The 16,712-nt window shown below is 38.4% G+C and overlaps 1 protein-coding gene across 3 annotated transcripts in view; it reads right to left on the bottom strand.

The window, feature by feature from the left end:
* The window catches only part of NELL1 (neural EGFL like 1), a 297,795-nt gene that overhangs the window by 14,195 nt on the left and 266,888 nt on the right, over positions 1 to 16,712 (bottom strand). Inside the window, exon 16 of one of the 3 annotated variants that reach the window (XM_039552596.1) lies at positions 4,729 to 4,803. The exons of 1 other annotated variant lie outside the window; for it this stretch is intronic. In XM_039552596.1, the coding sequence (XP_039408530.1) occupies positions 4,729 to 4,803 (75 nt within the window). Of the gene's footprint in view, positions 1 to 4,728; positions 4,870 to 16,712 lie in introns of all 3 variants that reach the window. One more of the 3 variants, XM_039552595.1, reaches the window with a different exon arrangement.

The following is a 16,712-nucleotide window of genomic DNA, read 5'->3' on the forward strand; positions in this document are numbered from 1 at the left end:
GAAGTAATTTGCCTCAGATATTATGAGAGGTCCCACGGCCACTGCATTTGAATCGGGCAGAAGACAAGCATGACTGTACATATCAACACAAGTTCATTAACTTGGTTTCACTGAAATTTTAAATCAATCCCTAGCTACTTCATTTCTTAGTTTTCAAGGCTATTCAGGTTTTAATTGTAAGACTTTTCCATAGCACCTTAATAAATGTGTACAAGCAAGCAATGCAGTGTGGTGCTCTGTATTATCATGATAAGCTGTTGCAGAAGAAAGAACCCTACTAATGTGCTAATTTTAACTGTTACGGTACATTAAACCATTACAGTATATTGTTAACATTAAAAATGTATGCTGGGCTCCCAAACCAATGTATGTACAAGTTAACTAAACACTGTTTTGACAAATCATTTTTCACAGGCAACCTGTCACTTAATGATTTCTGCCTTCTTTCTAAATCAAAGTTATTTGGAGGTGTCTTTGAAAAAATAACACCAAACAGAGTAATTTTTATCTAGAAAATATTTTATGTAGAATTTTTATTCTATAGAGACATAAAGGTCTATTAAAGAACACTGCTTAGTAAATTAGATTCTGAATATAGAATTTACTAAAGCTTTCTAAAAATACAGAAATGGCTAAACACAATTACCTTGAAGATATGGAACACAACTTTCTGTCAGATTACAAAAATTAGGATTTACTAAATGGAAAGTAAGTAAGATAATGTTTATTTTACAGGATAAAATCTACTGACACCAACTCTGATACTGTGAGCTTTAAGAAATTCTATGAAGTTCTATGAGCAGCACAGAACAAAGTTGTAAAATAGTAGGTTCTAGTTGGTCTTGGATACTCTGTACCATGTGCAAACCTTTCTGCCTACATAGCACTTCTCTACCAACAGACAGGAAAGCAATTCTCAGGTATATGGGAAGATTTTCAAAGCATGGGTCTACCTTTTTGTGTGACACCGAAAGGGGGAAAAAGAAACAAAACCTAATGTCCTTTGCTTATGCTTTCTAATCTAGATAAGAGACCCCACTGCAGTACACCATGGAATACATGAAAGTTTCAGGAACTGATTTAAAGCCCACTCAGGTTTGACCCTCAAGCACTGCTGCACCCAGATTTTGTGGGAGACTAATCCCTGTGGAGTTTTCTTTCATGAGCTCTTGAGTCCTACATTTTTCCAGCTCTCATTTCCCCAAAGTAATCCTGCAGTAAGGTCTAGCTATACTACCTTTAAGGCAGAAATAAATGGTGAATCTGGATCCATGTTAAGCCTGCCTGAAAAATTTGTAGTGGTTCTTAAAGAAAAAAAAAATAAACAAAACCTGACAGGTACTGCTGCCTTGGTTGTTGTTCCTTCTGTGTGTGCAAGTCCCAATGTAGGGACCCAGAAACACAAATCATTATGAAAAAAACCAAAATCAGTAAATCTGCACTCCAGGGTCTGAACATCACTCTACAGACTGGAAGCACGTCACTTAGAGAGATGGAGATTCCAAAGTATAATTTGCTTTGCTCTTTTTTTAATCAGTAGATAGTCACAAATGCTGCATCACATGACAGCTCACTGTTCTCTATGAAGTATTATTGCTTCTTTACCTCAGAGTGCAGCAAAGCTCCTATTACAAAATTTAAAAAAAACCCAACCAACCAAACAACACAGCAGCTGTAGCCTACAGGTTTTAATTGCCAAGCAAACTTTGGTAGCAACTTCATACAGCAATTGTCTTTTGTCTGCAAGCAGTATTCTCAATAACACATTGTGAAAGACCAGGGCCTCATAAAAACACTCCTGTGGGAAATCAAATTACATTCTCTTAATTTGAGCCTGCTCACCGTCACTACATGAAGCTGACATCTTTGATAAAAGCTGTCTTTGGTTGATATTTTGAGCAATGAAAGAATTTTCCCTGTCTTGAAGGGGCCTGGCTAAGCCACACATCCTTATTACCCAGGCTTTGGTGCAAAATTATGACCTTCCCTGCCACATCTACTGATTTACACAACTGTCCCTTGCCAGGTGACAGACTTCACTGTTTTCTCTTTGTCAATGAGAATACAGCTTTTAGAAGCACTGAGGTATCACAACACTTCCCAAATAGATGCTATTTTTCTTAATGTTTTGCAAGCACTGCAGAGACAGTGTAAGCAATGACTCAGCTCTAAGACCACCTACATAAAAATGGAGGGAAAAGAGGTTAACCAATATATACATAAATGTATCCAGCAAAAACAACTGGCTGCCTGTGCGTTGGGCAATCTGTCAGAGATGAGTACTCCCTCTCACTGTCTTGTGATCTTCTTTTCTTTATGATTATTATTAGTAGTAGTGTTTATTGTTATTATTTTGTAGGGGAGGGTTTAATCTTATTTTACTTATGTTTTCAGCCTATTTATTGTTCTCCAAGTTTGTCCTTCAGGGAGGAAGAAGAAATGTTTCAAAACATACTGAAAGACAATGTCTCATACCCATCTCATGTACACACTACAAATTCAGTATACAATACACCAGGAAAAAATACTGTTGCTAAGCAGATGAGCCCTCTTTTATCTGAAATAGAGTGAAAGACACCGGTTCTGACCCTAAATGCTCCACCATGCAAACAAACTCTGTAATGTGATGTATTAGCTAGAATGTGCAATGTTTTCTCTCTGTTGTTTTAACCAATTCTTTGTTGCATTTTAAAATAAACATCATGGTTTGAAATTTGTCGATATGGGCTAGCAGAATCTTCCAACTAATTTTTTATTATTTTATTTCATTATACTGGTGAAGCAAACTGGTTTATTTCTCTTCCTCACTGGTACCCTGCAGCAGATGGTTCAGAGAAGCTATTTCATTAAAATAACCCCACTAATTTCACATTCTGTTTACAACTTGCATACGGCAAGATAAGCACCTAACCTCACAAACTTCCAGCATGCTGTGCAGGTCAAAATGAGGGCAGTGTGTTTTCATGAAATCTTATCCCTCCAGTCTCTACCAGAACACAGAACGTTTGGGGCTTCTTTTTGCAGCATCCAGCCCTTCAGCAGTGATACAGTGCAAGCAGTACTGACCTTTCCAGCAGCTGAGCCTACCTGGGGGTCATCCACAGTCCTGCCTATGTGTCTGTCTTCTCCTGACATCAGCTTGGCTCTTCATCTTCTGCTTCCCAAATCAGCTACACCAGTTAGGAGGGATGGGGCTCCCGACGTGAGTGGTACAAGTAAGCACCAGAAATGCTAAACATGCCTCTCACCCCCAGTTGCCTCAGGGCTTTTTGAAGGTTATATCATGTTGCTTTGTCTTCTCATAAAGAAGGTATCTTCAACATTGCTCCATTCATCACTCATTTTACAACATTCAAATAAACCAGAGGAGAACTCTTAACATTTGAGAATTTGTTTAGAAACACATGACTTTCATCTATTTTATCTATGGAATCATGAAATGCTGTAAAATTTGCCATTTTTTACACAGCCACCCTCTGAAGAAGTTCACTGCTCTGATTTTATTGAGCTCCCCATCAGCTTAGGACAATGTGTAAAAAAATAATTTAGCTGGACAATCTACAAAATATTGCTTTGAAAATCACTATTGTTCCTCTGCATTTTTAAATTATTATACTACCTTATCCCAAGTACTTCTAATAGCCAGAATTCATAAAAGATGAGAATGTTTTTTACAAGTAAATTTATATAGTTTTGTTACAAATTGTTCTTTTAATTTTTATTTCAATTACAGACTTTAAATCACAGAAAACACCCTTTGAAGTTATGGCCATGATAAATGAAATTTACAGCATTAAAAAAAAACAAACCACAAAAAGAGAAGAAGAGCTTTTATAGAAATCTCATATAACTGACTAGAGATGAAGTAACTGAAAGTCCAAAGAAAAGACATAACACTATGAGCCAGTTGATCCGTATCTCTACAGAAGTTAAAATGGGATCCCTTCTAAACAATTTTAAACTCACCTGATAAAATACCACATAGAAATTATGTGTAAGGCAAATAACTGAAAAGGTGGAAAAACTGTAAGGCAAGGGTAAGGCAGAATTACCATCTTCACTATGGTTTTACTGCTGCTCACTTGCTGTAGTGGCACCCAGAGTCCTACAGCCAGTCGAGGGCACACAGACTGCAGGAGGCAGCATTAATTCCTCATGAAGCCTCATCCTTTGTCCTCCCATAGAAACAACGGACAAACCCCTTTGCATCCATTAAAAATCCCTCTCTGTTCATGCTCTTGGGACCTTATTCTGCAAATATGGTGCATAGAGAATTTGATGCTATTTGCGTAATTCTAAAAATTAAATTATGAAGATGCTGAAAAATGGAAAACAAGCAAACCAAAGCAACACAGACATACCACAGATATGTTCTTCTACCACTCTGTTGAAACCTGGAACTGGAAAACCACCTCTTCCCCTTTTGTGGCCAATTATGCTCCCCAGCAAGTGCACTTCCACTTCAGGTTTCACAGCCACTTGCTCTGCTAAACAGAGCAGTGCAGTAAGTCGCGCTTTGGATCTCCTCCTGTGGGAACCCCTCAGACCCGTGCGGTGCCATGGCCCAGCACCCCTGCGTGGCTGCGGGTGCTGGCAGACACGGACATGCTGGGTGCACCCCCGTTCCGGCCTGAAACACAGTCACTGCTCAGGATAGCGGCTCGACAGTCACTTGGGAACACCATGCACAAGGAGGGAAAAAAAAAGGCTCTACTGATCATTGCTTACCAACACAGGACTCCCCGGAAGGAGAATAGCTTCCATTGTCATGGAAACCGCTTCTGCACTCACAGTGGTACCACCCTGGGAGGTTAACACAGCGTGAATGGTTGTGACACTCAATGATCCCCTCTGCACACTCATCAATATCTGCCTCAGAGAAAAACACAAGCCAGCCAGGAAATTAATTTCCTTTGACACCAATACTGTAGGTTTGTTTTTTAAAAAATCTTATTGGTTTGGAGTTTTTTTAAAGATTTCCTTTAATAGATGGATCAAGGTTTATTACAGTTCCCAACAACAGACATTTAAAGTATGACTCACATAACAACAGTAAAAATTAACAGTAATACATCATGTAATCTGTTACAGACAAGACATTCTTTTACACCATGATTTGTTAAAAATGCAAAGCAAACATGCAGATTTTTTTGTTCCTTATTTGTTTTTTTGTTTGTGTTGGGTTGCTTTTTTAACTCAGAAATTACATTTGTCTGTGCACTTAAAGCGTTGCAGAACAGGTTGTCCACTGAAAAGGCAGTTTCAGCAATATTCCTGATTTACAAACTGCATGTTCCAGGACACCTTGGAAAGAAAAAGCATTTTCTTCAGGATTTGTGTTTCTAGCATTCAGCTGCGATATTGGCAGCTACCTGGAACTGAAGGTGCTCAGAACACTTCGCAAACACTGGTTAATCTCTTTTGTTTATGTTATCAAAATAAATACCCAGTACAAGTGTAACAGCGTGTGACAAACAGAAAAAGCAGTCCACGTTTCAGCTGCAATAAAACGTTTAGCTGGAAAAGAGTGAGGCAAATGACAGCAAGTCTGTAGCAATGGAAAGATACAGCATGATGAATACCTTGCTGAGTTTCAATAAATGTGCTGTTTTCAGAAAGGGGTTTCTCAAATTTCTGTAACATGTTTAATAGAGACCTCGTAATTGCCAGTAACCTTGGCTAATCATGGCTGGCACCTGGCTGCTTCTCCCCTTTGAGCATTTTTCAGCACATTTTGTAGGGTTGTAATTAAAGTTAGCAAATTAATTATATGTTAACCTTGTGGTAATTTAAGAGGCCATTATATTTTCATTCCTCTATTCAGCTCAAGCTGCTTTTTTTTTTTTTTTTAGATTTTGGACAATTTTCAGCTGTGTAGCTTATCAATTAAAAGGAGAATCAAATTATTCCTAAGTAATTCCCACTGTCACCCACTGAGATTTTTTTTCTTGGCACACTTAAAATGTGGATAAAATTGTGCACATCAAACAAAAAAAACTTGGTGAAAATACATTTCGAAACTACATTTAGCTCTACATGCATCAAAGGGCAAATGTCTCATGATCCTGATGCAAGACTGAGTTAAGGTTATTAACTAACCACAGAGTGTAGCTTTTATCCCAATTTCCAAAATACATACACCAATATGCTTTCATGGACTGCACTGGAGTCATGTTGATGTACGTGGAAATTGATTTGAATGAAGTATCCTTCAGCACTATCCCATTTTCTTACATCTTACAAGCAATACCATAGAGAAGTTCGATTTTTCCTCATTTCAGTAACAATATTTAGTCTTGTTGAAATATGGCTGAGAAACCTAAAAAATGCCGTTTTCCAAGATTCGTGATCGCCCTCACTCAAGCATGAACCAAGTTATCTACATAACAGGGTCATAAACACTATTTATTTCTAGCTTTATTCAGCTCCCATCTAACAATAAAGTCAATTTTTAAGTGCTTTAAGATCTGTCACTGCTGCCACCTTTTCTGTACTTTTTACTTTGTGGAAGCTAATTTTAGTGTTAAAACACTGCACGAATCTAGCTGTCCATCAACAGTGAGTACTGCTTGCAAACTCAGACACTTTCAATTCATTACAGCAAATGGAATTTTTAACCATGATCTTTTCACATGTCATGGCTGATGAAACAAATTTAATCCTATTTGGAAAGTGAATGACTTTGCTACTGCAGGTCAATCGCAAATGAGTCCTCCTTCTTACTTTCCTTTCTTTCCCAGTGCTGGATTGGAGGATGTTCCTTTTTAAAGACTGCTTCCTTGTGTCAGTCCTGTACTGGACTTCTATCTGTTCAATTTTACAGTTTTAATTTACAAAATTAATCGAGCATTCCTAAAGTTCATTTCTAAACTTAAGCCCTTTCAAAAGTACATGATTTAGGCTCATAGTAAAGGACACTAACTGACTAGCAGGTTACTTTTCGGAAAGCCTGTCTGCCAGGGTGCCAAAACTAAGCAGCACTTTACTCAATGGAGGAAGAGCAGTTAGGTTATGTCTCTACATTATATCAAAAAGTAAAATAATACATAGAACTCTTTCAAGACTAGATGACTTTACTGTGGCAGTACCATGCCTGTTACAGCTTTTGTTCCCTGATGTGTAGGGAGACACTAACCAATTTCTTCAACCAGCAGAGCTAGGAAAAAAAGACTTGCTTTCAGTCTTACAGGTTTCTCCTTTACTTCCTTGATCTCCTTAAACCAGTGGAGCTATGCCAGCTTTGGCAAAGGACAAAAGAAGCTGTGTGGGTGTTTTGGGAAAATCTGCCATGACAGATACCACTGGTGTGGAAGCAACTAGTAAAAAACTCTTCAAGCTCTTCTTCCTACCCTGCCTCTCCTCCTGCGGTTAAGCTCAGCACTCCTCCTTGCTCCCCAGCCCAGCCTTCTCCTGCATGCAGGTGCTGATACAGGCTGGGAGGATGGTGCAGGAAGGAGAATGGGGAAGCAACTCTCCCTCTGCTTCTGCAGCAGTCAGGGTTCCTTTGGCAGCACATCACTAGCAGCACCATGTGATATGGTATGTATGAGGAGCAGTGCCAACAAGGAAAACCCTTAAAGGCATCTCCACTTACCCAACACGTTACTGTTTCTTGAAACGGTGCACATAAACACTAAAAGGGTTGGAAATACCACAATGAGGTCTGTAAGCTTCTCCTATGATCCTGTGCGTTATTTGTTGCATGCGTATAAACACAGGTCTGCAGGAATAGGGAAATATTGTGGATGTTTTAGAAATTCAGATTTAGGATGCTCAGAATACCAAGAGGGAAAAGCAAATAACAGCTTTATAAAATGGTATGCCATATACCATGACATTATTTAGTTCATTTAATAGACCATTTCCAGCTAGACATCCTGTGTCTTTTCAAAACACTTCTTTTGAGGCTTTCTTCTGCACAGAAAAATGTTGATATACATAAGAGCCAGTTCAGGGAATTAGAATCAATTCACTTATCTTCATCTTTCCTTCTCCATCTTTAGATTCTAGCACTACACTTGCATACTTGCCTCAGGATAAAAGTCTTTCTATCCAAGCCTGGTTTGGGGTTTTGCTATAGAATTTGAGTTATATACACACTATTTTTGTGTGTTTTGTGTGTGCAGATGCTTACCAGAATGTGCTACCTGTACTTTCTTCTTTAAGTTATGTTATATATGAAATAATAGTGTACAATTCTGACCTGTGAGTGAAAACAGTGTCAAAATTCTAATCTTTTTCAAAGGAGCACATTAAAACCTGATCAAAAATTCTGTCACTTCACACAGGCCAGAAGAAACAACTGGTGGGCATCTTTTGGCTGTGTTCCCATGCTGTAGGTGTTGCCTGTCCTCAGTGCTGCTGGCAGCAGGACGGGCAGTTTTGTATGGGCTTTCTGCATGCCTGTGTTAATATCTAGAAAGTCTGAAACTGAGTGCTTGTGAGAGCCTGCCAGTTTAAGGTTTCCTTGGGAACTGAAAATTTTCATTGTCTTAATTTTCCTCTGCAGTCTCTGGCTAAATATCTGCACTACCTTTGCATTAAGGGTAGTATTTTTCACTTCTTTCTCTAATGCAACTTAAGAAATGGCTGCTCTTACCACCATGAAACTGTTTTTCTAGGTTTTTTTCATTCAAGCCGTGATATAACATCCATGTAAAAGGAGATCTCGTACAGACCATCCTGTTGCCTGCTTTTACCCCACTCAGTCATTTAACTACCATTAGTAGAAAATTGTTAATGGATCTGGCAACACTCCACTATAGTGGCTTTGCAAATGCTCAAAATCGCACATTTTTGTATTGAAGAATAAAGACACCAGTTGGTTTTGTATAAGCTCTTGCAGGATGTTAATCCTGTCCTTTAAGAACAGGTCCATAATTTTTACTTTTAGCATTCCAGCTTCTTGCATTATTCACAAAGGTATTTATGCAGACAAGATAAATAGGGTAATTTATCTCAAAATAAAACACAATGGCTTCAGAACCCTGTGAAAAAGTAAAATTAAAATAATTCAATCTTTTCTAATGCCCCATCACATTTAAGTCACTGTGTGATAATACTAAAAGGAAAACTGTTCAGTGTCATGTAACGGCTAGCAATCTACAGTTTCAATGAGACAGAAGAGTTTTATTATAGAAGTGTCTATTCATCAAACCATTATTGTATTCTTTTTCATGCAAAAAATATACATTCCTTATCTTTAGTTTCCGTTGACTAGGAGACCTATAAGCAGGAAAAGCATGTACTAATAAGAAAGGATCACACAGGTCTCAAGCTTCCTGAATTAAAATTGCACCTTGAGAGCTGACTCCTTTGCTTCCAGAGCATTACAGCTTTGTTTTCCACATTACAGTATTTTTCTTCAACATAAAAACACCAGAAAAATGTACCCAGCCAACTGAGGCATTAGTTATATATATTTAAAATACAGCCTCTTCTCATCTGCAACTCCAGCCTAAGCTTCACTTCCAGAAGACAGAGATAGCAAGAAAGGGATGGCACTGACAGCACTATGCAAAGTGTCCCTGCTGCAAAGGATTCATTCAACTATTTCAAATAAACTCTGAAAGCAAAGACAACTAGTTCGGATGAGAACAGATGAAAAAATCTCTTTCTCTCTAAAAAACTCCAACAAACCCTCCCATCTGCCTACCTCCACAGTTTTACATAAACTCATATAAAAGGCTGAATTTTATCCTTTATTATTAACCCTTATTTTTTTACATTATTAAATTTCTATATTAGCTTTGACAGCGCACTACAGGAGGGCCCTACCTGTAGTTTTAAACACATGCAACACAAAGCAGGAATACAGTGCCAACAGCCCCCCTAAAGCCTACTAGATTTTCCCAGTGAAAAGTAGGGGAGGCTACAACACTCTGACCTTGCCACAGGTTTGCAACCCAGTGTGCCTGGAATACCAAGGATACAGCTGGTGCTGCAATTCAGCTGTTAAACAAATGGTAACTTAGAGAACACAGATAACTCTGTAATTAAGTTACATTTGACTAATGACTGGTGGCTGTTGCTCAACCTCACGGGGCTACTTCATTCTTAAGACAACAGAGATACTAAACACCAGAAAGGACGGGAAAGACATCTGTCTGAGAACTGTCTACTGGAATTTTTAATCATCAGTTTTTAGTTTCACAGCTTTAAACATCTCACATTATAAAGACTGCCCCCACCTCTGCCTGAAGCCAGCAGCAAGCTTTGGAATAACTGCTTAGGAAATTTTTCCTTAACATTTAGCCTCCTTTTTAATTATGTTCATTTTAACTCATTAGGAGATTTTGGGCAAACAATCAAAACCAAATAACATATTCCTCTCTCCTCAGCAGTCATGGAGGTTTTCACAGCCTGATTTAAATTGCTTTATATTTATATTGGCCTTTGCAGTTCCTTCTCAGGCAGGAATAGTTTTGCCTGTATAAATGGTACAGCCTTAGATCCATTTTTCTTCTATTTTGAGGACACTGTGGTAAACCATAAAACTTTAGATATGTTAAGATAGTGAATAAAACTCACATTCATGAATAATCAAACCCACACAAACAGTTTAATAGTACTAAATGTCTTTCAGGGATGAAATGTGTGCCCACCACCCATTATAATTAAAGAACAGCTATAATATGTTTTATTGCGTAATTCTGGACTGATATAAACATTTTTAATCATTTGAAACTCGTGCAAATTTAGGATGATGAGTTCATCAAAAATAAATGGAATTAAACCGATATCTGAATAACAACACAAACTAGTTGTACAAGAATTTTTAAAGATTAATTCTTTTAATATATAATATATAATTTATTTAAATTCATTTTAGTACTTTATAGATTTATACGGTCCAAGATGATGTCTTTATGATTTTAGTGCATGTCTCTCTCATACCCTCATATTCATCGATTTCCATGCTAAATATGCAGCACACTTGGAGTATGCAACTGAAAGGTCCTGGTCATTCAAATAAATATCACTTCACAAGACTGGAGTTGAAAGAAATTTTTCTTCTCATATTTAAAGATTACTGGGTCATGTAGGACGTAAGAATTGGAGCCAGACCATTCAGTATAAAGCCCGGCAGAGTAAAGAACTACTTCATATTTAGTAGTGCTTTTGAGTTTTCATTGCAAACAGGATTTTAATTATCACTCCACAAGCCAGAAACAGACTGTCTTCACAATTAGTAGGTTAAGTTTCAAACTGACTTTCTGTCAAATTTGAGGCCTTTGGTCAATATGTCTCTCAAACTACATCATCCTGAAAACAGCAGGGCTACTAGCGCAGTATTTAATGTATTTCAGTTTTTGGAGCAAGCTGATCATGCATAGGGGAACACACAGTTCAAAAGAACCTGATTGCCAACTGCAGCCAGTACTGAACTATGACACTGAGCTTCAGGACAGAGTTTAGCTCACTGCCTACTAACACCTTGTACCTGCTGGCAGTATCCCACAGTTCTCCAGGAATGTCCTTTCTTACTCTTATGACATTATGCTCTTCCTAAACATACTGGAGCACTTTGTCAGGACTCCAAATTTAGTATTTTTCTACCCATTTAGGAACAGCGCGTGGTCTTCATGCTACAGGTACCCACGTAAATCAATCTGGTAGCATTTCTGCAGAGAAACTGAACTGCAGACCACTAGTAAATCATAGACCACCACGATTTAATTTATATAGTATATATTAATAAATATTTATTGGCAGAGAGATATAATGTGCAATTAACAGGTGAGATAAATAAGGCAGAGAGAGATACAAAGAACTTTCCAAAGTTGTCCAAAGCCAAACTGTGAGAAACTTCTCAGTTTTGTAATTCCAGTCCACTATCCTGCCGTTTAGGTCACCATTCTCTATTCCCTATAAAAATGTTCTCAAGCAATCAGGTAGAGGCAAGGCCAACATTCACTACCCTCATGATTCATGAACATGAAATTTATTTTTTAAGAACATTCAGTATCTTCATCCATGACTGCTAATTCAATTAAATTGTGATCCTGGGGTTGTATTTGCATTGTTATATATAAGCAACTATTCAGAATATTAGATACGCATACTGGAATAAAATGAAAAAAACAAGATCAATAGGAGAGGTCTGTTGTGTCAATGGACTTTAATCAATAGAGCCCTCAGCTCTATACACAGAGGTATTCTTCTACACAGCCAGGATTATACAGATTTTTAAAAGGAAAGTTCAAACCCATTCCTAAAGCAAAGTACTTTTATGTACACAGCTGCTTTAAGCCTATTGAAACCACAACTGCTGTAAATTCAGATTCATTGAATTTACAGTGACTGGTAAAACCATACCAAAAACTTACTACAGATTGCAGAATTACATTTCAGAAAATCTGCATGGCAAAATACATTAAGTATCTCATAAAAAGACTAATGTATCAATGAGAATAAAAGGTACTTTTGGCAAGGGATTTTGGCATCCTGCAATTAAAGAGTTGTACATTCTCTGCCAAGATCACAAAATTTAAGAAAAATCGTCTAAAGGGGATAGATGTTAAGCCAAAAGAGCTGATGGGTGCCAACCAGCTGGAACACAGTTTGGCACAGAAGGAGCTGGGGGTCCTGGTGGACACCAAGTTGAACACAAACCAGAAAGATGACTCTGCTGTGAACAAGGTGGATGGTGCCTTCAGCTGGAGTAAATAAAGTATTCCCAGCAGGGTGAGGGAGGTGATCTTTCCCTCTGCTCAGCGCTGGTGAGGCCACACCTGAAGTGCTGGACCCAGCTGTGACCTCCCCAGCACAAGAGAGAGATGGAACAGCTGGGGAGAGACCGGCCATGGGACATGAGGATGAGTAAGGGCTGGGGCATCTCTCACAGGAGGAAAGGCTGAGAGAGCTGGGACTGTAGCCTGAAGGGGAGAAGGCTCAGAGGGGACTCTACAGACACATAAACACCCAAAGGGAAGGTGTGAAGAGGATGGAGCCAGGCTCTTCTCAGCGGTGCCCACTGACAGCACCAGGGCCCACAGGCACAAACTGAAACACAGCAGGGTCCAGCTGAACATCAGGAAACACTCTTCCAGTGTGAGGCTGCCCAGGGAAGCTGTGGAGTCTCCATCCTTGGAGATATTCAAAAGCCACCTGGACATGCTCCTGGGCAACTGGCTCCAGGTGGCCATAACTGAGCAGTGGGGTTGGACAAGGTGACCCCCAGAGGTCCCTTCCAACCTCAGCCATTCTGTCATTCACTGATTCTGCCTCAGAATGAATGCTCACTTGAATGAAAACCAATGAACTAAACAGACTGCAGGCTGCAAATTGTTTCATCAGAGCTACAAAAGATGAATGAAGCCTCTTATAAAAGAGGACGCTGACAAACAGCATTCTCTACCCAACTTACCAACTGTCTGCAATTCAGCGCACTGCACAGAAGGAATCACTGAGGTAACACTGGCTCTATGTATAAAAGCTTCGTGGATGAGCCTCAGCATTATTACCCAGTGTCATCAGACTTCATGCACAGTCTTTAGGTACATGCTCAAGCAACGTATCACTCCATCTAGCACTTGAAATGCTAAAATTCAACATCAAAGAGTGATAGAAATAGACTATTATCTTATCTAGAACATCCTGTGACAGAGAATAGATGTTCCCTTCCATAAATTCTTTGGTGATTTGCCTCAACCAATTTTAGAACAACGCACATGATGAGTCCTCCCCCACTTCATTGCGAAGATTCTATTGCAGCCCAACAGTCCACAGTGTTAGGAAGTTCTTCTGATTAGTTTGAGCCCTTCTATAAATGAGTATGTCAAAACAGCACTTGTCAAAACAATTTCACTGCTAACAGGAGGCTGCAGCTGATGAGAAAATAATAAAGAGCACATTTTCTTCACTGTGGCTGGGGGGGCTGAGTGTCAGCCACTCTCCTTAAAATTCCCATGTATACCATTGTGCCAAAGGGCACAAGAAGAAAATCCAAATTACAGATTTAGATTATAATAGTGTGCACACCCTATAGCACCCCTGAGAATTTAATAATAATGAGAAATAGTCTCAATTAATTTTTTAAATCTTGAACTGATTAACAGCTTCAGAAAAGCATTTTCATTCATACAGTAATAAATTCTCCCAAGGAAGCAAATCCCCAAACAAGCAGTATAAAATGAGCTCTTGAAATTTTAAGCAGAATAATGTAAAGCATCGTTAATTACGGATGAAAATTCAGGAAGGTTCAGGAAGGGCTGATCAATAAAGTGCAAATGATGAAAAATGCATGCTTTTGGAGAATGCGTGAACGCAATTTCATAAAAAGATGAAATCTGTGGTGGGTCTTCCACACGGCAGGCTGTGCGCTCTCATCAAGGGAAAATCCCCAGCCACCTTGGAATATATATATTTATTTCTGATAGTAAGAAGTGTGCACAAAAAGACCCTATACTAGATACCAAATAACAGAAGGCTGGAAGGGCTGCTTAAGAGAAACCCAGACTCTTGCACCACTTTGCCTATCTCCTTGTGTTCATCATGCAAGTAAAACTCATTCTCTATTTTGGTCCGCTTGAACTTTCTCCAGCCCCACCACCTTCCATCTGTTACCTCCACCACCCCCTCCAGTGCAGTTAAATTTACCCAAGTTCCCAACTCTGTCACACCATGTGACAGTCATAAAAAGCGCTTTGGTGTCGTGATTCCCCATGCGCAACCCAGTGAATCTGAGAAACATGAAAAAAGTGTGCTTTTCCCAGTTAAACCTGGACACTGCCACATTTCACTTCACTACATAATCAGAGTCAATGTGTTGCAAAAAAGTCTACAAAAATTTGCTAAACCAACATAATTTATCCACTGACATCTTCAGAATAAAGGTGAGGATTCATCCCAGAAGCTCAACTGTCCTGTGCATCGTCAGGAGTCAAATGAGCTGAGACACAGACTTTAAAATCCTGACTGCTTAATGTTTTCTTCAACACCTCAAATCAGAATTCGTTCCAGTGTTAAACTTACTTGTTTTATATAATACATTTAAAAATTGCAAACATTTATATGTACTTTCAGTCAAGCTAGAAAGATTTCCTCCTCAAAAGACTCAAAATTCCAAAAGTCTTAAAACCCTTCTTAAAGTGAACTTCCAATTTCACATGCACTTCTAAATCTAATTGAGGAGAGTAATGTATACCAGTGTCTGTGAAAGCACAGTGTTGCACCCAGTGTTTCTTCTAGGTGAAAAACTCAGACATTACTGTTACCCTGCTTTTTAAATAGTGCAATGAATATTTCCAAATAAATAAGAAGTGCCTTTTTCCTTAGCATAAAATGTGCTTTTTGAAAGCATATGCTTTCTCTTTCAATGCTAATTACAGATTGAATTTTTAACTTCACTAAACCATTAGTTGTGACTTTGATCAGACCCCAGTTTCCCCAGCCTGGGTGACATCAATAATTCTAATTAAACCAACTCTGAGATACGACTACATCATTTCTCTAAGCAATTAAAAATGTGCAACTGAAACAAGTAGAAAATCTTAAAAGGAAAGCCAGTGGACTCATATAATAATAATAATAATAATAATAATAATAATAATAATAATGACTTGCACTTCTATATTTTCCCTCATCCCGTGATCTCAAAATACTTCTTAATAGCACAATACTTCGTTAAGAAAAGAAAAACATAAAAAGCCTCTGTTTATTCGATTATCTGAAAGGGGTTTAATTATTCATGATGAAGATACAGTCTCTGCTTGCTGCATGAGTAAGACCTCCACTCCACTAAAACCATACATTTATCCAAATTGGTTTTGTGCCCTTCATTTCATTAAATTAACAAAGTTTTATGATACCTAAGTTGAATCCAATTGTTTTCATTAGCATTCCCAAAGGAAGGAGTTCCTCATAGTAGTTGATTTTACAATTTGAAGACTACAATATAATTTACTCCCTTCAAAGGCACTAACCTATACAACTGTCCCCCAAAAATGTATCTGCAAAAGCTGGCACGTAGATTTTACTGGACTAGGAGGATCACCTTGAACTTTGTAGGATCTCAAACAGCTGCATGGTCTAAATATTAGTGCTTGGGGGTTTGGGGTGGTTGGAAAGACTCAGTGAATCTGGCAAGTTGAGTAAATTTGGGATTAGAAGCAACAGCTACTTGGGGTTTAACACTGGTGCTACTACTGTCCCTGTGTTTGATCTTAAACAATTTCTCTGTGTTTCTGTTTATCTGCAAGCAAATATTTTTGATACTACAAAAACCTTTAGTAGCTCTTCATATACACTTCAGATAGTATGTAGATGAAAGAATGAATACAAAAAATGCTATCATTTTACAGAGAGATTTTATATATGAATGTAAGTATATGCACAGTCTGTGTTTCAGAGCTCCATTATCAGTGAAATGAAGTTGATCTGTAGCACAGGGGATACCAAACATAAAAAACAAAAAAAAACCCAACCAACCAACCAACCAACCACCAACAAAAAAACCCCAAAAAACAAAAACCAAAAAACAAACAAACAACAACAAAAAAGTGAGCATCTCTGAAAAAAAGCTGTCCTTTGCATATTTATGCATTTAGGAGCAAGACTAACTTCGAGGAGAAAAAAAAAAATCAGTGTAAACAGAGCGCTTATCCTGTCCCTTTAGATTTCTTTCCTTTATTGTGCTGGCTATGCATCTTTCTTCAGAGACTGTGGTCTCCATCCTGCACATTAGATCCAGATCAGAGATTGGGTGAGGT

Source organism: Corvus cornix, chromosome 5, assembly GCF_000738735.6.
Source record: "Corvus cornix cornix isolate S_Up_H32 chromosome 5, ASM73873v5, whole genome shotgun sequence".
Taxonomy (NCBI): domain Eukaryota; kingdom Metazoa; phylum Chordata; class Aves; order Passeriformes; family Corvidae; genus Corvus; species Corvus cornix.